The sequence below is a fragment of the Salmo salar genome, chromosome ssa20, assembly GCF_905237065.1.
Source record: "Salmo salar chromosome ssa20, Ssal_v3.1, whole genome shotgun sequence".
NCBI lineage: Eukaryota > Metazoa > Chordata > Actinopteri > Salmoniformes > Salmonidae > Salmo > Salmo salar.
Window position 1 is genome coordinate 43,529,840 of NC_059461.1, and position 20,150 is coordinate 43,549,989.

At 40.7% G+C, this 20,150-nt stretch overlaps 1 protein-coding gene across 1 annotated transcript; it reads right to left on the reverse strand.

The window, feature by feature from the left end:
- Positions 1 to 2,257: 2,257 nt before the first annotated feature.
- Positions 2,258 to 15,577, reverse strand: wdr95 (WD40 repeat domain 95). The gene is made up of 18 exons (XM_014162028.2): positions 15,235 to 15,577; positions 14,667 to 14,772; positions 14,156 to 14,307; positions 11,199 to 11,301; positions 10,691 to 10,797; positions 10,357 to 10,436; positions 9,942 to 9,996; positions 9,810 to 9,855; positions 8,770 to 8,829; positions 7,979 to 8,141; positions 7,338 to 7,436; positions 7,069 to 7,127; positions 6,612 to 6,750; positions 6,456 to 6,495; positions 6,256 to 6,344; positions 5,286 to 5,470; positions 4,680 to 4,783; positions 2,258 to 4,547 (listed from the first exon to the last, which is right to left on the reverse strand). The coding sequence occupies exons 1-18, from the start codon at positions 15,444 to 15,446 to the stop codon at positions 4,358 to 4,360; spliced, it is 1,989 nt and encodes a 662-aa protein (XP_014017503.2). The 5' UTR covers positions 15,447 to 15,577; the 3' UTR covers positions 2,258 to 4,357.
- Between the last annotated feature and the right edge of the window lie 4,573 nt (positions 15,578 to 20,150).

The window sequence follows — 20,150 nt, forward strand, 5'->3', positions numbered from 1 at the left end:
CATCAGGCATATACTGGGAAAACTCTTAAAGGTACAATGTTTTCATAATAACGTAATCTCTTAACCTTTAATAACAATACAAAAGTTACATACATTTTCATATTCCACCTCTCGTCATGACCACCATTGTGGCTGACGGAAACCATTGTTCCAAAGTCCCTTTATTGCATGTTTAATGTTCTGAGGCCAGTTCTCCATTGTGAGGACAAAGGAATTTCTCTGTGGCCTAAGGTTTATTATGGGCGTGAGGGGTCATAAAACCCCCACATCTTCAGACCCCTAGATCTCTCCTCCTCTGTTGGGGGTTTGGGAGATAATCTGTAGGGTGGTGGTCTCCTGTACCCTGACCTGATCAGGACAGTCATGACACTACTTTACTGTATGCTTCTGTACTGAATAGACTACTTTACTGTACTGAACTGTATCCTACTGTGCTCTACTGTACTGAACTGAATTACAGTGGCTTGCGAAAGTATTCACCCTCTTGGGATTTTTCCTATTTTGTTGCCTTACCACCTGGAATTAAAATAGATTTTTGGGGGGTTTGTATAATTTGATTTACACAACATGCCTATGACTTTGAAGATGAAAAATATTGTGAAACAAACAAGAAATAAGACAAAAAAACAAAACTTGAGCGTGCATAACTATCCCCCCCTCAATTAGATTAAGGTCTGGGCTTTGACTAGGCTATTCCAAGTCATTTAAATGTTTCCCCCTAAACCACTCAAGTGTTGCTTTAGCAGTATGCTTAGGGTCATTGTCCTGCTGGAAGGTGAACCTCCATCCCAGTCTCAAATCTCTGTAAGACTGAAACTGGTTTCCCTCAGGAATTTCCCTGTATTTAGCGCCATCCATCGTTCCTTCAATTCTGACCAGTTTCTCAGTCCCTGCCAAATAAAAACATCCCCACAGCGTGATGCTGCCACCACAATGCTTCACTCTGGGGATGGAGTTCTCGGGGTGATGAGAGGTGTTTGTGCCAGACATTATGTTTTCCTTGATGGCCAAAAAGCTACATTTTAGTCTCATCTGACCAGAGTACCTTCTACCATATGTTTGTGGAGTCTCCCACATGCCTTTTGGCGAACACCAAACATGTTTGCTTATTTTTTTCTTTAAGCAATGGCTTTTTTCTGGACACTCCTCCGTAAAGCCCAGCTCTGTGGAGTGTATGGCTTAAAGTGGTCCTATGGACAGATACTCCAATCTCCGCTGTAGAGCTTTGCAGCTCCTTCAGGGTTATCTTTGGTCTCTTTGTTGCCTCTCTGATTAATGCCCTCCTTACCTGGTCCATGAGTTTTGGTGAGCGGCCCTCTCTTGGCAGGTTTGTTGTGGTGCCATATTCTTTCCATTTTTGAATAATGGATTTAATGGTGCTCCGTGGGATGTTCAAAGTTTCTGATATTTTTTTATAACCCAACCCTGATCTCTACTTCTCCACAACTTTGTCCCTGACCTGTTTGGAGAGCTCCTTGGTCTTCATGGTGCCGCATGCTTGGTGGTGCCCCTTGCTTTGTGGTGTTGCAGACTCTGGGGCCTTTCAGAACAGGTGTTTATATACTAAGATCATGTGACAGATCATGTGACACTTAGATTGCACACAGGTGGTGTTTATTTAATAACTAATTATGTGACTTCTGAAGGTAATTGGTTGCACCAGATCTTATTTAGGGGCTTCATAGCAAAGGGGTGAATACATATGCACGCATCACTTTTCCATTTTACTTTTCCATTTTACAATTTTTTTCATTTCACTTCACCAATTTGGACAATTTTGTGTATGTCCATTACATGAAATCCCCCCCAAAAATCTATTTCAATTACAGGTTGTAATGCAACAAAATAGGAAAAACGCCAAGGGGATGAATACTTTTGCAAGGCACTGTATACTCTACTGTAGACTACTGTACTCTACTGTACTGAATAGACTACTTTTCTTTACTGTACTCTACTGTATACAGTGCTGTCCAAACGTATGAAACATAGATGATTGGTTCAGATTTGGTCCGGTCCAGACCTGCTTCTCAAAACTGTTAGTCATGCGACTCCGACTGAGAGTCAGCAACATTCACATATACACTCCTTATTTTCAACACAAAATTGACTTAACACAAATGTTCACAGCTTTAGTTTTTTCACTTCATCAAAATGTTAAATATTCATCCAAATATCATATGTTTACTGTTGTTTGTTAAAATAAGCATTGATATGACGATTTGAGTTGAGTAAGAACTACAATGTCAAAGCAAATATGTTGAATTGATTTTTATTTATTTATTTATTTGTATTATGCTAGACAGAAATAATGTTCAATAAATAAAGGCTTTACTTTTTTCAAAACTTTTGTAAATTGGTTAGATTGTTGCTGAAAAACAAATAGCAAACACTGTTACAACCAACCCCATACTGTGTGACAACCCCAGGATGATTCACAAAACCTTCGTAAAAAGATATTTCTTCTTAACTGCCACTTTTTCCTTAACTATAGATTTAAGATGAAAGTTAAGCCAAGTTGCTATTCTTCGAAAAGGTTTTGGGGAATTTTCTTGGGCTATTTCTTATGTTTCTCAGGGCTAGGTCCCTTTTTTCTCCATTTCCGCCTGAATGACGTGCCCAAAGTAAACTGCCTGTAGCCAGGATATGCATATAATTGGTACCATTGAAAATAAAATACTTTGAAGTTTGTATAAATGTTACAATAATGTAGGAGAATATAACACAATAGATATGGTATGAGAAAATCCAAAGAAAAACCAAACCGGATTTTCTTTTTTGGAGAGACCATCCTCTTAGAAATGCAAGAAAAAGGTCATATTGTAAATTCCTATGGCTTCCACAGGGTGTCAGCAGTCTATGCACTCTATGTTCAAGGTTTCAGGCTTGTAACTTCAAAAACGAATAAGAAATAACAGTTTTAGTACAAGGACACAGTCTTGGAAATCCGTGTTTGCGCTCGCCACGAAGAAATTACGCACCTGTTAAAATCAGTTTCCTATTGAACATACTTGTTTCAGAAATAAATATTATGGTTTGATTACATTTTAGGGTATCTGAGGAGTAAATAGAAACGTAGTTTGACTTGATGAAACAAAGTTTAGGGGTAGATTTTCAGATTCCTTTCTCTGCAAGTTGAACAAGTGGATTACTCAAATCGATGGCGCCAACTAAACAGACTTTTTGGGGATATAAAGAATGATTTTATCTAACAAAACAAAACTACATGTTATAGCTGCGACCCTTTGGATGACAAATCAGAGGAAGGATTTTCAAAAAGTAAGTGAATATTTAATCTTTGCATGTGAATGTATGAAACCTGTGCTGGTGGAAAAATATTTTGACTTGGGGCGCCATCCTCAAAATCACATGGCATGTTTTCGCTGTAATAGCTACTGTAAATCGGACAGTGCAGTTAGATTAGAAAAATTTAAGCTTTCAGCCGATATAAGACACTTATATGTACCAACATGTTTAAAATCCATAATATTTATTTGAATTTATTTGAATTACGTGCCCTCCAGTTTCACCGGAAGTTGTCCAGATAGCGGGACCCATTAAGAAAAAAGTTAAGAAGAAATTTGATTCTAGAAAATAAGGTTCTTGGAAATGTTCTTAATTCTAAGACAGCTAAACCCTTGTCTTAAACTCAGGGCATTGAGAGATAAAGCTCATGAAAGGAATTGAACATGTTTAATTTACTCAAACTTTATCTGAAAGTTTCAGTATTGATTATTTTAAACCCAAGAACATGTTTTAGAACAGTAATCTCAGTAAAAAATATGCTAACATGATTGCCATTGATAGCTAGCTAAAACGGTAGCCTAGCAACAAACATCTTAAGAAGATTTGTAAATAGATATTTGAGAAGTTCGTAAGAAAATCATTCCATCTTAAGATATTGTTGAGGAATTGCACTTACGAACTATCTTATTTACTTTTTTTTTCTTAAGAAGCTTCTTACATTTTTGCTTAAGAAGTGTTTTGTAAATCTGGGCCCAGGTTGTCACAAGTGGACAGAGAGTGTTTAATGGCTTATAACTCCATGTTGGAATAATATATGAGGATAGAAATGTTCCCCATTTCAACCCAAGACCTTGGTCTTAATCTTATTGAAAATAGTCTTGTAAGATATACTGGTGCTGAGAAATACACAAATTAGTAAAAAGTGTGACAACAAACCCCGGTCTCCCCTAATCAATCCAGGACTGTGCAACTCTTTAAAGTTGTGCAACAGCTAACATTTCAGCTCTTCTGATTACTTGTGATGGTGTTGTAACTCCTCTGTCCTTGAAGCATGTTGAGTTCATGGTGCACAGGACCTATGGTCACAGTTTGAGTTCCTGTTACAATTGGGATCTTATTGGAATTCAGCCGACTCCTGTTCCACAAAGCTGGACATGAACGGATCTATGCCAGCCAGGGAAAGATCAGGCCTCTCGCAGGTGGTCGGGGTGTCGACTATATCAAAGTACTTGAGAGTGTGGTAGGCCTTGGGTCCGCCATGATTGGGTGGCTTGTTAGTATGCTTGAATATTTCATGTCGGAGTCTGAAATGTGAGAGATAGCAAACAATTTACTGCCGGCAGAAATGTATTTATTCACATGGCGTGTTCTGAGCCTAGACCTGTATCTGCTTGCCTACTATCTACTGCATGATGCGTGTAATGTGGCTCACTCACCGTTTACCATGTTCTTCTGTGTAACAAGAGGTTTTCATCTCCTCCATGATGTCTGTGTCGCTGAAGGACAGTGGAGGGTGTCTAAGCTTGCTGGGCGAGTTGGACTGCAATTACATTTTGAAAGAGGCAGATCAGTAACATATAGAGACGAGAGAGAGACAGAGAGGGAGAGAGAGGGTGAGGGAGGATGAGAGGTAAAGGAAGAGAGAGGGGGAGCTTGACAGAGGGGGAGCAAGAGAGAAGTTGAGAGAGAGATGAAGAGATAGAAGTAGGGAGAGCTAGAGGGAGAGAGAGGGTGAGGGAGGATGAGAGGTAAAGGAAGAGATTGACAGAGGGGGAGCATGAGAGAGAAGTTGAGAGGGAAAGGAAGAGAGATGAAGACATTGAAGTAGGGAGAGCTAGAGGGAGAGAGATAGAGAGGGAGAAAGAGAGAGGGACAGACAGAGAGAGTAGGTGAGAAGGAGAGGAGAGAGAGTGACAGAGAGAAAAAGAACATGAGATAGAGGGAGAGATGCCAAATCAGCCCTGTACATGCACATTTGCCCTGAACATTCCACTTTGGCAGCGTTGATGAAGACGCTCGAAAATGACCTTTTTTTTACGCACCTTTGGCTCGGTGCTAGTGGCCTCAGAGTTGTCAGCGTTAATGACATCGGACACTCTGGTCTCTCCCTCCAGGATGCGGTGAGCTGGTAAGCTCAGAGGGTCGATCAGGATCTCATAGGGAACGGCAGGATGCTTCCAGGAGGAAGGGGTGTGGATGCTCCAATTGTCCCGCTGCCCAAACGTCCCTAAGGAGAAAGAGACAGAGAGAGAGAGAGAAACAGTCTCCATTTGTACTTTAAATCAGTTACTTTCAATCATTTTTACTTTAAATTGGTCAGGGTTGAGAGTTAGAAAAAACTGCAGGTACTGTATATAAAGGGAAATGATGATGTTTGTGCAAAGGAGGAGCTGTAGTAGAAAGGTAGTGTTTAACTGATCTAAACACCATAATTATAACAGTGGCTATTATTGTCACAACCTGATCTGTTTCATCTGTCCTTGTTATTGTCTCCACCCCCTCCAGGTGTCGCTTATTTTCTCCAGTGTATTTATCCCTGTGCTTCCTGTCTCTCTGAACCAGTTTGTCTTGTATGTTTGTCAAGTCAACCAGCGTGTTTTTTCCCATACTCCGTTTTCTATTCTCTTTTGCTAGTCCTCCCGGTTTTGACCCTTGCCTGTTTTCTGGACTCCATTCCCGCCTGCCTGACTATTCTGCCTGCCCTGACCTCGAGCCTGCCTGCCCTTCGGTACCTACTGGACTCAGAACTGGTTTTGACTTTCTGCCTGTACACAACCATTCTCTTGCCTACCCCTTTTTGGATTAACATCTAAGACTCCAACCTTCTGCCTCCTGTGTCTGCATCTGGGTCTCGCCTTGTGCCCTGAAAATTATAGTCTATTCAAGGGAAGCATCTATCCCCAAAGCACATCCCTATCTACTGAACATTCATCTTAAAACATACATCATAAAACTTGTATACAGAGTAGGAGTAGACAACAGGACAAAAGAGCTGTGTGATTTTACCCCTACCTATGAACTCTCCACAGGCACTCCACAGGCGCACAGTGCAGTCTATAGACGAGGTGAGCAGTACTTGGTCATTGTCAACAATCTGCAACCTGGACAAGATAGTAAAAGGATGGGAGGGAGTTAGCAAAATGAGCTAAATGTGAAGCACAATTTTGTTTATGTTTGAGAGGATGTTCCCGATTAGAAGGAGCTGCACGTACCCGGTGATTTTGCCAGTATGGGCACGCCAGTAGTTTTCAGCTGAATAAATAAAGTTGCTTTTTTACTTTTTTAATTCATAGATCAAAATAAATCATTCTGTCTTTTGATCTCTTCTTATCAGACCTGTTCTAACGAGTTGAAAAAAACAATCTTACCTCTCGGTGGGGTTCTCTCTGAGCCAAGAGCGTATGACTTTATGTCATAAACATAGACATAGCCAAGTTGGTCAGCCGCATACAGTGAGGTGTCTTCCTTTGTCACTGCCAGTTTAGTGATCAGCTGCTGGAACCTAGACTGAAGAACATATTCTTTTAGTTACACTTGGTTCAAAACGTTCACAAAAAAGCCTCAAACATTTTATAAATATTGTACATAGGCTACTATTAATAAATAAGCACAATCATTTATAACGTTAGCATTACAATATGCATTTTAAGCATTTACTACCGTTACTAATATATTTCAAAGCATTTATACACATTGAGTAATAATTTATAATTGCTTGTTCAGGAAAGGTACTATAATAAAATGGTGTTATTGCTGGTTTCTAGAAAAATCCAAAGGTTTTAACATAAAAAGGAGCAGATGGAAAGTTGCCATGGTAACACATACTGCCTCGAAGTTGGCCAATAATTTCCCACCGTTGAGCACGTTCCAGAAATTAATGCAACCTTTGTTTGAAGACATAGAATAATACATCATTAGAACATATTCCTCTGTGAATTGCACTGCACAATATATTATAATACATTTTGTTTCTTATAATATATCATATGCCATTTAGCAGATGCTTTAATCCAAATCGACTTAAAGTAATGTGTGCATACATTTTCGTATGGGTAGTACCAGCAGGAATCAAACTCATGATTCCTGGCACTGACCTGTGGGTCCTGAGGACAGGAGGCATGCAGTGGAGGAGAACTTAGCATGTAATGCTCGGCTCCTCAGGAAGATGATGCTGGGAACACAGGTATCCATCCCTTATAGGGCACAAACATCCCACAGTTTGTATTTTTCTTCCTATTCCCTTTTTACTTATTCCCTTTATACTGTAAATTCCTCATTTAGCTTTGAAAAACAATTATTTACCTTGAGGATTGTTCTACACTCTAAATAAAAAAGGGTACGGTCAAGGTGCATTTCTGTTTCCCAGGGTACAAATGTAGGGCACACTAATGATTGGTGGTGATCTGTACCTTTGCTAAGTAGAAAAGGTACAAATTGACAATGTATTGAAGAAGGTATATATATTTGTACCCACACAAGGAACAATAATGAATCCACCTGTGCCATCTCTTTAGAGGTGTGGCTTAGTGGGGGCGGGGCTTTCAGTTAGCTCTTTTTGGCCACCCATCCATGAGTGGAAGTGTTGTACCAGTTTAAGTGTTCTATAGTTATGTTAATTCAGGTTTTCTAAAGTCTTTATAATGGCTAACATAAGCGCATGTGACAAGAGCTTTTATTAATATGGTAGCGCTATGGCATGCAGGCGAACCACTCCGGTTTGATAGTGTGATCTGACCTTGGGCATGGCAGCAGTCAGGTTGCAGAGGGCTGGCAAAGCGACACTGGATGTGTCCGGAGACCAGGTTCCACACAATGACCTCCCCGTCATAGCTGCTGGTGGCCAGAAGGGAGGGGGGACACTGGGCTACACACAGGATGTCCTCTATGTGGCCCCTCCTCTGGAGACATTACAGTAAGACCATTCAATTATATTCTATAATTCTATTCAATTCTAGTCTATTCTATATTTCCATTCTATAATTCTATTGTATTGAATTTAATTGTATTCTATTCTATTAAATGTATCTTTATTCGTCCCCGCCAGCTCTACATCACTGGCCAACAAGAGCTTGAATGATCGACAGCGGGAATGGGCAGTCCTCTGAGCCTGAGTGTCTGCAGGTTTTTGATGCGTTCTCCAAATCAGTGTCTAATTTAAATCATTAGACCTTAGAACGCAAGTTTATACTACTCAGTGACATGATGGATGAATCAGTGGCATGATGGATGAATTAGGTACCAGGCAAAGGAGAAAACCAGACCCTCAAGGACTGGAGCTCCCCATCTAAGACCTGCAGTAGTATATCAAAGCTAACTGGGGCTGACAACTTGGGCCGTAACGTAGGAGTACTGATTTAGGATCAGTTGAGCCTTTTAGATCACAATGAAGAAGATTATATGGACAGGGAGGGAATGATTCTAGATCAGCATTCTTACTCTCATAAGCACTCAGATTAGCCCTATATATTCGGAATGGCATTGCATGTCTAGTTCCCTATTCATGTTCCTCATTCATTCCTTATTCACCAGATCATCTTGCCATGAGGGCTGAGGCTTCTGGATGTGGTGAGGCTCGTCTGGTGAATCCTAGCATGGAAACATACATGGCATGCAGTTAACATTTTGAAATTAGGATCTTCAACCAGCCATCTATTGTTGAAGTCTAGAAATGAGAGAGGCATGTGTGTATTTCTAACTGGATCCCTCTGATGCCCTTTTTGTGACTTTGTAAAGTGGGCTGCCATCTCTACGGCTCTGGTCTCTGTGCCTCTGACCTCGTCCCCAGGCAATTTGGATGGAAGTGGCTGGGAACGAGATTACTATGCCTCATAGTTATGTGGTGTTTGTTATTTTATCAAAAAGTGGTTACAGAGGTTACTTATGGAGAAGGACAGTCTTTGAAAACCAGCTCTTATGATGTTGTCGATGCTCTCAGAATCAAAGGGGGATGGAAGGGCTCTGTGGGAGGAATTACAGCTCTGTGGACAGGTCTGTTTATAGCTTTGGTACTACAGGCCTGGAAGAGTGTGAGTGTCACTGAAGTGCTATGGAATATGGAATTCTATAGAAAGTCAATTCTTTAGAACGTATCACCTCTTCCTTTAATTCTTAGAAGTCTCTTATACTGAAGAATAGTGTAGAAGAAGAGGCAGATGTGATCGTGAGGTTAGATAGGCTACATGGTAAGTTGGTAACCAAGGAAACACTCAAAGACTAATACAAAATGTATTACTTATGTATGGCAAAGTAAAGAGGCAGGCATGCTTAATTAGGACATTTATATTCCTCGCTGATAATATATTCAGAATATACTCTTGAAGGGTTTTCAAAGATTGTCTTGTATGTGTTTTTGTGAAATCTTAAAATGTGTCATGGCTACCGGTGCAGACCCTCAGGTAGTCTCTGCTCTGGCGAGGAGAATGCAGAAGGTAATGAAAATGGAAATGGGATCTCAAGGCAATAAAGTTGAATAGGTCCTAAGGGGAAGACGGGTCATTGGAGTCAAAAAATGTATAGAATCCAATAGTGAAATCATTCACATAGTTTTTCTTCACGTCTATACTCACAGAGTAGATGTCAATCCTGCGGTCCCATCCAACAGACATCACATACCTGGAGAAATGTATTACACAAGGTTAAGATTAATCATTATTCCTCTCAAATCAACAGTTGTCACATCCATCATTAGTTCTACTCACGTGTTTCTGTGGACTGTCAGGTAGGTGCAGTCACACACCTCGTTGGACTCCCCATCTGTGTGACATGTTAATGTGAAACTATTAAAGCACATTAGTGGTTATATAGCCTGTGTTATGGAGGCAGTTGACATAAGGGACAACAACAAATTAGCCTGTCATCTATAATGCCAAGTATAGTTACCTTTATAATGGCTTATGCTGTTGTTCATAATGTTTATGACTGCCTATGACAGATGTTATAATGTATTATAAAGCTGTAATAATGGCTTTATGAATGCGTACATAAGGGGGCTACAGTAAAGTGTTACCAAATCACCTTATGTAGCATATAACAGAGAGAAGACAAAAATCCTGAACACTGTAATGCTCCTAACACCACCTTTATACTGTGAGATATGAATTAGAATGTACTCACCCTTTTTTAGTATCTTCAGACACTGACCATTGTTAAAGTTCCAGATCTTTAGAAAGCCATCTCTCCCCCCAGTGACCAGTCTGTAATGAGGAAGATTAATCTTATTTCTTTCTTTCAAACATTTATTGAAACATATTTTTGTTTGTTTCATTTTGAATAAAATAAGGCAAACACCACAATACAAACAAAATACCATCTGCAGTGCACCCTCTTCATCACTCTTCATTTTCGTCATTACTCTGAGCTTCCATTAGGGAGGCAACAGTATGGTCACATTGCACTTACGGGAAAATATCCCATTGCAATAATCAGTCATTAAAAAGAGCGTCCATACCTCCTTCCCTTGGGGTCAAAAGTCATACAGGTAATGGCAGACTGTCCGTGGGCACCACCAAATTCAAACACATGGCTCCCTGTGTCGAAATCCCACACCTTCACCACCTAGGATCAGTTAGACAACATGTGGTGTGACCAATGACATATCGTATAGAATATATGTGTAGTGTTCAGAAAATCTTTATATAGTATATGGGTGGGACCACAGAGATCATATTAAATTACTATTACTAGTTCTATGTGTACGTAATTATGTCTGTGGGACCAGTATCTACTGCAGCATTTGCTGGAATTATGTCCTGTGATAAAGGGTCTCAGTGCCGGAGTTTGGAGTACTGGTCTATGTAGCCGACTCTGGACAGCACAATGCCCCTGTGACGGGGATTCTGTCCGTCTCCTTCCCAACTGTTGAAATAAAGTCTAAGAAACTGAAATCCATTCCCCCGCTTTTTTTTAAAGAGGGGAATAAATAAAGGGTTCCGAGGTGAGAATTACTTAAAACTTACGGATCCTTCTGTGCAGCTGACGACCTGTCTGAACTCGTGGCTATACCCGCAGCACAACACAGGCTCCATGTGAGACACGATCAGATGTCCCTGGGGCTGGGGGCTGAAGGAGAAAAGAGGAGAGTGATGGTGAGGAGGAGAGAGGAGAGGAAGATTGTTAGGACAAGAGATGAGAGGTGGTGAGGAGAAAAGAGGAGTAAGAAGGTGAAGAGGACAGAGGAGAGATGTTGAGGAGAAGACTGGACAGACATGATGAGCAGTAGAGACGAGAGCAATGGAGAAGAAAGAAGAGCAGAGATGGTGAGGGGAGAAGATAAATGGTGACCAGAGAGAGATGGTGAAGAGAAGAGTTGAACACATGAGAAAAGGAGAGATGTGAAAACCATTACCTCGACCTGAATAACTTATGATAACAAATCTTTGTCTCTTTGGTTAAAACCTGGGTTCTCTCATCTGTAACATTATTCCCTATAATCCTAATATATTATTCTATGTACTTAATCCTAGTATATTTCCCTCTCATGTTGCCCTAGTTCCGGGATGGGCAATATGTACGGCGCATTCGGGAAGTATTCAAACCCCTTGACTTTTTCCACATTTTGTTACATTACAGCCTTATTCTAAAATTGATTAAATCGTTTTTTCCCCTCATCAATCTACACACAATACCCCATAATGACAAAGCAAAAACAGGTTTTTAGAAATGTTTGCTAATTTATTAAAAATAAAAAACTGAAATATCAAAGTTACTTAAGAATTCAGACCCTTTGTTGCAGCACCTTTGTCAGCGAATATAGCCTCCAGTCTTATTGGGTATGACGCTACAAGCTTGGCACACCTGTATTTGGGAAGTTTCTCCCATTTTTCTCTGCAGATCCTCGCAAGTTCTGTCAGTTTGGATGGGGAGCATTGCTGCTCAGCTATTTTCTGGTCTCTCCAGAGATGTTCAAGTCCAGGCTCAGGGACATTCAGAGACTTGTCCCGAAGCCACTCCTGCATTGTCTTGGCTGTGTGCTTAGGGTCATTGTCCTGTTGGAAGGCGAACCTTCCCCCCAGTCTGAGGTCCTGAGCGCTCTGGAACAGGTTTTCATCAAGGATCTTTCTGTACTTTGCTCTGTTCATCTTTCCCTCAATTCTGACTGGTCTCCCAGTCCCTGCTGGTGAAAAACATCCCCACAGCATGATGCTGCCACCACCATGCTTCACCGTAGGGATGGTGCCAGGTTTACTCCAGACGGGACGCTTGGCATTCAGGCCAAAGAGCTCAATCTTGGTTTCATCAGACCAGAAATCTTGTTTCTCATGGTCTGAGAGTCTTTCGGTGCATTTTGGCAAACTCCAAGTGGGCTGTCATGTGCCTTTTACTGAGGATTGGCTTCCGTTTGGCCACTCTACCATAAAGGCCTGATTGGTGGAGTGCTGCGGAGATGGGTGTCCTTCTGGAAGGTTCTCCCATCTCCAGAGTTACTCTAGAGCTCTGTCAGAGTGATCATTGGTTTCTTTGTGTTATTGACTGTACGTTTGTTTATCCCATGTGTAACTCTGTGTTGTTGTTTTTGTCACACTGCTTTACTTTATCTTGGCCAAGTCGCAGTTGTAAATGAGAACTTGTTCTCAACTGGCCTACCTGGTTAAATAAAGGTGAAGATAAAAAAAATAAGAAAAAAAAATGACGGAGGCCACTGTGTTCTTGGAGACCTTCAATGCTGCAGACATTTTTGGTACCCTTCCCCAGATCTGTGCCTCAACACAATCCTATCTCGAAGCTCTACGGACAATTCCTTCGACCTCATGGCTTGGCTTTTGCTCTGACATGCACTGTCAACTGTGGGACATTATATAGACATTTGTGTGCCTTTCCAAATCATGTCCAATCAATTGAATTTACCACAGGTGGACTCCAATCAAGTTGTAGAAGCATCTCAAGGATGATCAATGGAAACAGGATGCATCTGAGCTCAATTTTGAGTCTCACAGCAAAGGGCCATTTTGAGCCTGTAATCCAACCCACAAATGCTGATGCTCCAGATTCTCAACTAGTCTAAAGGACAGTTTTATTGCTTCATTAATCATCACAACAGTTTTCAGCTGTGCTATCATACTTGCAAAGGGTTTTCTAATGATCAATTAGCCTTATAAAATGATAAACTTGGATTAGCTAACACAACGTGCCGTTGGAACACAGGAGTGATGGTTGCTGATAATGGGCCTCTGTACGCCTATGTAGATATTACTTTTAAAAAATCTGCCTTTTCCAGCAACAATAGTCATTTACAACATTAACAATGTCTACACTGTATTTCTAATCAATTTGATGTTATTTTAATGGACATACATTTTTGCTTTTCTTTCAAAAACAAGGACATTTCTAAGTGACCCCAAACTTTTGAACGGTAGTGTATATTTTGGAATTCAATCGGGGTGTCAACTTACTGTTGAGAGAAAGAATAATATAATACACAAGGTGCAATTTTGAAATGTGGTTGTGCATCAGCAGTCACTCAATTAGCTCAAGTCAGCAAAAACTATTTAGATTGGTAATTTAGTCTAGCGGCCAGCTATCTAAACTTGTAGTAAGCATGGTCAAATTACCAACCGGCGTGGGGTCCATTGATCCTCAGTTATCATATTAAAAACTGCAAACATTTTCCCCCCGTGGAGGGTTTGGATGTGGGTACACAGATCCACGAGCCACTGCAGCCCCTCATGATGAGTTCTGTTTTTTTGTGGCCCCCAGTCCCATCAAAGTTGCCCATTCCTGCCCTAGTTGAACAAATATGCCTTATTAACTCCCAGGGGCAAATTTGACAGTATATTCCCTATTTAGGGGCACCCTGATGGTAACAAATGGCTCCCTATTCCCTATAAAGTGCATTTCGTTTGACCAGAAAGAAGTAGTGCATCATACATGGAATAGGGGGGCATTTAAGATACAGCCCAGTAGCAAAGTAATCAACCTGGTCCTGAGAGAGAGCAGCGCTAGCGAGTCTGCTGCGATGTACAGTGCCTTGGTGGAAGGAGAATACAGGCATGCAGACATGTCTCCACGGATGAGGCTGGCTTTGGGGTGGGCTGTGATGAGGCAGCTATGGTCATGGATATCCCAGATCTGAAAGACAGACAGTCATCAATTATTTAAAAGGCCATTACACTCCAAAGCCAACGTTTTCAGATGTTTCAGACCTCAAAAGTAGTCTAAGGTTAAGATGAGTTCACATTCCTCGCTATCGGTTGTGTAGATACAGCTATATGCCTCCACTTTTCAACCCAAAACGAATGGTATAAGATGAGCACCACGAGTCTAGATTACATTACATGGTGCTCATCTTTTCCATTCATGGATTCTGGCCTACAGCTGCGTCTACCAAACTGATGGCCAAGGGTGTGGATTTATCTCAAAAGAAGACCAATTTTGAGGAAAGTCAGGCAATAAGTTGTAGTTCGAAGGAGAAGTAAATGGTGACCCACCTTGGCAGTGTTGTCCATAGAGACAGAAAATATACGGTTTTCCTCTGAGGAGATGAAGAGGTAGAAGATGGGAGCAGAGTGTCCCTTTAACACACCTGTGGGCTTCCTGTTATAGAACAACAACAGAGTGTCCCTTTAACACACCTGTGGGCTTCCTGTTATAGAACAACAACAGTGTCCCTTTAACACACCTGTGGGCTTCCTGTTATAGAACAACAACAGAGTGTCCCTTTAACACACCTGTGGGCTTCCTGTTATAGAACAACTATAGAGTGTCCCTTTAACACACCTGTGGGCTTCCTGTTATAGAACAACAACAGTGTCCCTTTAACACACCTGTGGGCTTCCTGTTATAGAACAACAACAGAGTGTCCCTTTAACACACCTGTGGGCTTCCTGTTATAGAACAACTATAGAGTGTCCCTTTAACACACCTGTGGGCTTCCTGTTATAGAACAACAACAGAGTGTTCCTTTAACCATGCCGGTGCCTTACTACAGGGCTGGATGAAAAGCCTGTACACCCAGTAGCATTCAGAGAAATAAGAGTTTCCTGTGCGTTTCCTCACCCAGGGACGTAGGGGTTCCACAGACGCAGCACCCTGTCCATCCCTCCGGTCACCAGCAGGTTGTGCTGTTTGCTGAGGTCAAAGGTCATGATGCCCTTGTAGACAGGGAAGACGGTCTGGTCACATGATGCCCGGGGCTGAGGAGACCCATTGTTATTAGAAAGGGCCCTCTTGGCCTTCCCATCCCGACACACCTCCCTGATCTCCCTCATCTGCTGCTCGATGTTGGTGGACGGGAGAACGCAACCTGGGCGTGAGATCGGAGTGTGTTGTTTCAAAATCTTAAGTGATACATTCAATTATATAAATTAAACAAAGTACTAATATGCTGTTTAATATATGAGCATACCTACACTCTTACAGACAGACAGACAGACAGACAGACAGACAGACAGACAGACAGACAGACAGACAGACAGACAGACAGACAGACAGACAGACAGACAGACAGACAGACAGACAGACAGACAGACAGACAGACAGACAGACAGACAGACAGACAGACAGACAGACAGACAGACAGACAGACAGACAGACAGACAGACAGACAGACAGACAGACAGACAGACACTACCATTCAAAAGTTTGGGGTCACTTAGAAATGTCCTTGTTTTTGATAGAAAAGCAAATTTTTTGTCCATTAAAATAACATCAAATTGATCAGAAAAAGTGTAGACATTGTTATTGTTGTAAATTACTATTGTAGCATTTTAAAATGGAATATCTACATAGGTGTACAGAGGCCCATTATCAGCAACCACCACTCCTGTGTTCCAATGGCACGTTGTGTTAGCTAATCCAAGTTTATCATTTTAAAAGGCTAATTGATCATTAGAAAACCCTTTTGCAATTATGTTAGCAGAACTGAAAACTGTTGTTCTGATTAAAGAAGCACTAGAACTGTCCTTCTTTAGACTAGTTGAGAATCTGGAGCATCAGTATTTGTGGGTTCGATTACAGGCTCAAAATGGCCAGAAACAAAGACCTTTCTTCTGAAACTCATCAGTCTATTCTTGTTCTGAGAAGTGAATGCTATTCCATGCGAGAAATTGCCAAGAAACTGAAAATCTCGTGCAACGCTTTTTACTACTCCCTTCACAGAACAGTGCAAACTGTCTCTTACCAGAATAAAAAGAGGAGTGGGAGGCCCCGGTGCACAACTGAGCAAGAGGACAAGTACATTAGTGTCTAGTTTGAGAAACAGACGCCACACAAGTCCTTAACTGGCAGCTTCATTAAATAGTACCCACAAACACCAGTCTCAACGTCAACAGTGAAGAGGTGACTCCGGGATGCTGGCCTTCTAGGCAAAGTTCCTCTGTCCAGTGTCAGTGTTATTTTTCCCATCTTAATCTTTTATTTTCATTGGCCAGTCTGAGATATGGCTTTTTCTTTGCAACTCTGCCTAGAAGGCCAGCATCCCGGAGTCGCCTCTTCACTGTTGACGTTGAGACTGGTGTTTTGCGGGTACTATTTAATGAAGCTGCCAATTAAGGACTTGTGAGGCATCTGTTTCTCAAACTAGACACTCTAATGTACTTGTCCTCTTGCTAAGTTGTGCAACGGGGCCTCCCACTCCTTTTTCTATTCTGGTTAGACCCCGTTTGCGCTGTTCTGTGAAGGGAGCTCAAACTGGTTTCAGAAGAGTTTCAGAAGAAAGGTCTTTGTTTCTGGCCATTGTGAGCCTGTAATTGAATCCACAAATGCTGATGCTCCAGATACTCAACTAGTCTAAAGAAGGACAGTTTTATTGCTTCTTTAATCAGGAAACAGTTTTCAGCTGTGCTAACATAATTGCAAAAGGGTTTTCTAATGATCAATTAGCCTTTTAAAATGATAAACTTGGATTAGCTAACACAACGTGCCATTGGAACACAGGAGAGTGATGGTTGCTAATTATGGCCCTCTGTACGCCTATGTAAATATGCCATTTAAAAAATCAGCCGTTTTCAGCTAAAATAGTAATTTACAACAATAACAATGTCTACACTGTATTTCTGATCAATTTGATGTTATTTTAATGGACAAAAAATTTGCTTTCTTTCAAAAACAAGGACATTTCTAAGTGACGCCAAACTTTTGAACGGTAGTGTACATAGACACGTCAACAGACACACACACACACAACTTGATAGATAAGTCATGAGTCATCGCCTTCCAGAATGTTATTCAGAACAGATTAACACAAATTCTATTACATGGAGACTGTAGTTTTTGACAGGTGCATCTGCACATTAAATATACTGGATTAATTGTTGTTTTTAGGTAAACACATCCTTTTCAGGTTATGAGGCAGAAATCCATACAATGACCAATATTATTTTCATAACCTGTGCTCTACAACCTAACTCCCATACCAGAAGTGAATTTCTATGTATTTTTGTAGATTAAAAAAGTGCTTTATTCAAAAACCATTAGAAACAGTGTGGAAGAAAAATTAGGTGAAGACAATGTGGGAAGGTTGAAGACAAGTATTGAACCATAAATGTACTTAGACCACCAGACCAAAGGGCCTGCACACCAGAAGTGAGTTTGAACTTGAATACATCCAGCTGAGATGAGAATATGGATGTGACAATGAGTAATTACCTATGACGAGGGAAGAGGCTTCATGATTGGAGGTGGAAACAATCGCACAAATGTTTGGAAAATATTTCACCTAAAATTTTAAAGAAATCTCAAGGTATTGTTGTGTGTAAAAATTAGGAAAATATACATACAGTGCCTTCAAAAAGTATTCATACCCCTTGACCTATTCCACATTATGTTGTGTTACAGCCTGAATTCAAAATGAATTAAATTGATTATTGTCTCACCCATCTACACACAATACTCCATAATAACAAAGTGAAAACATGTTTTCAGAAATGTTTGCAAATTTATTGAAAATGAAATACAGAAATATAAAATTTAAGTATTCACACCCCTGAGTCAATACATGTTAGAATCACCTTTGATAGTGATTACAGCTGTGGGGGTCACGTCCTGACCAGCAGAGGGAGTAGTGGTGTAGTATTTTGGTCAGGACGTGGCAGAAGAAGTCTGTATGGGTTGTCTAGTATGTCTGTTTCTGGGTTAGTCTTGTGACTCCTGATCAGGAACAGCTGGGGATCGTTGTTCCTGATTGGGAGTCATATATTTAGGACTATGTTTGTCACTTGGGTTTGTGGGTGGTTGTGCTAACACTGCTAGTCTTTTTGTTTGTAGTAAGCCTGTCGTGAGTTTCGTGTTTATTGGTTTCCTGTGTATACTTTGCTTTAATTTATTATTCTTTACATTAAGAGATGAGTATCCACATTCTGCCTGCAGTTTGGTCCATTCAACACGGCTTCAACTATTATGACAGTGGGTCTCTAATAAAAGCTTTACACACCTGGATTGTACAATATTTGCACATTATTCTTATACAAATTCTTCAAGCTCTGTCAAGTTGGTTGTTGATCATTGCTAGACAGTCATTTTCAAGTTTTGCAATATATTTTCAAGGCAATTTAAGTCAAAACTGTAACTAGACCACTCAGGAACATTGGTAGGTAAATCCTGTGTATATTTTGCCTTGTGTTTTAGGTTATTGTCCTGGTGAAAGGTGAATTTGTCTCCCAGTCTCTGTTGGAAAGCACACTGAACCAGGTTTTCCTCAAGGATTTTGCATGTGCTTAGCTCTATTCTCCTTCTTTTAATATAAAATGTTTAATGATGACAAGCATACCCATAACATGATGCAGCCACCACCATGCTTGAAAATCTGAAGAGTGGTATTATGTGATGTGTTGTGTTGGATTTGCCCCAAACATTACGCTTTGTATTCAGGACATGAAGTTAATTTCTTTGCCACATTCTTTGCAGCTTTACTTTTAGTGCCTTAATGCGAAAAGGATGCATGTTTTGGAATATTTTTTTATTCTGTACAGGCTTCCTTCTTTTCACTTTGTCATTTAGGTTAGTATTGTGTAGTTACTACAATGTTGTTCCATCCTCAGTTTTCTCCTATCACAGCCATTAAACTCTGTAACTGTTTTAAAGTCACCATTGGCCTCATGGTGAAATTCCTGAGTGGTTTCCTTCCTCGTCGCAACTGAGTTAGGAAGGTTTATTGTATCTTTGTGGTGACTGGGTGTATTGATACACTATCCAATTTGTAATTAATAACTTCACCATGCTCAAAGGGATATTCAAAGTCTGTTTCTTTATAACCATCTACCAGTAGGTGCCCTTCTTTGCGAGGCATTGGAAAACCTCCATGGTCTTTGTGGTTGAATCTGTGTTTGAAATTCACTGCTTGAATGAGGGACCTTACAGATAATATGTGGAGTACAGAGATGAGGTATTCATTCAAATATCATGTTAAACAATATTATTGCACACAGTGAGTCCATGCAACTTATTATGCGACTTGTTAAGCACATTTTTAGTCCTGAACTTATTTAGGCATGCCATAACAAGGGGGTTGAGTACTTATTGACTCACAACATTTCAGCTGGTGAAGTGTGTAAAAATGATCAAGCAAAAGTACTATAGTGGGCATATTTGTGCATCAGGGCCAGTATTCATGTTGAGTCTATGGGGAGAGGGGGGTCCCCCTGATTGTACCATACACAATCATCTAACAGACAGAAATGGTTATTCCATAGATAGACAAACAGGTATCCCAGTGTACATCGAGAAATGCTAAACATCACCTTTGTCACCCAGTCCTGGTGGACCTTCCATCGAATGTATGTCACATTCTGAGAAATCACTGCGTTGTCTATCCCTATGTTAGGCACATTCTCAATTTTTGGTAATTTCTTCCACATTCTGCAAATAAAGATGTAGAACCAGTATGAAATAGCACTAAATTCTAGTTACAGTTACAGTGTTGGCACAGAGATGTTTGGCTGTCACACATTCTGTGCGAGTGCGACCAATCTGTTCAA

Excerpts from the sequence above, each read along its gene's own strand:
- wdr95 (XM_014162028.2), bottom strand. The coding sequence starts at position 15,446 with ATGAGGGAGATCAGGGAGGTGTGTCGGGATGGGAAGGCCAAGAGGGCC. Across the intron at positions 8,830-9,809 it reads GCAGGATTGACATCTACTCT|GATTCACCAGACGAGCCTCA; the intron begins GTGAGTATAGAC and ends TTTCCATGCTAG. Across the intron at positions 6,496-6,611 it reads AGAGAGAACCCCACCGAGAG|CTGAAAACTACTGGCGTGCC; the intron begins GTAAGATTGTTT and ends TTATTTATTCAG.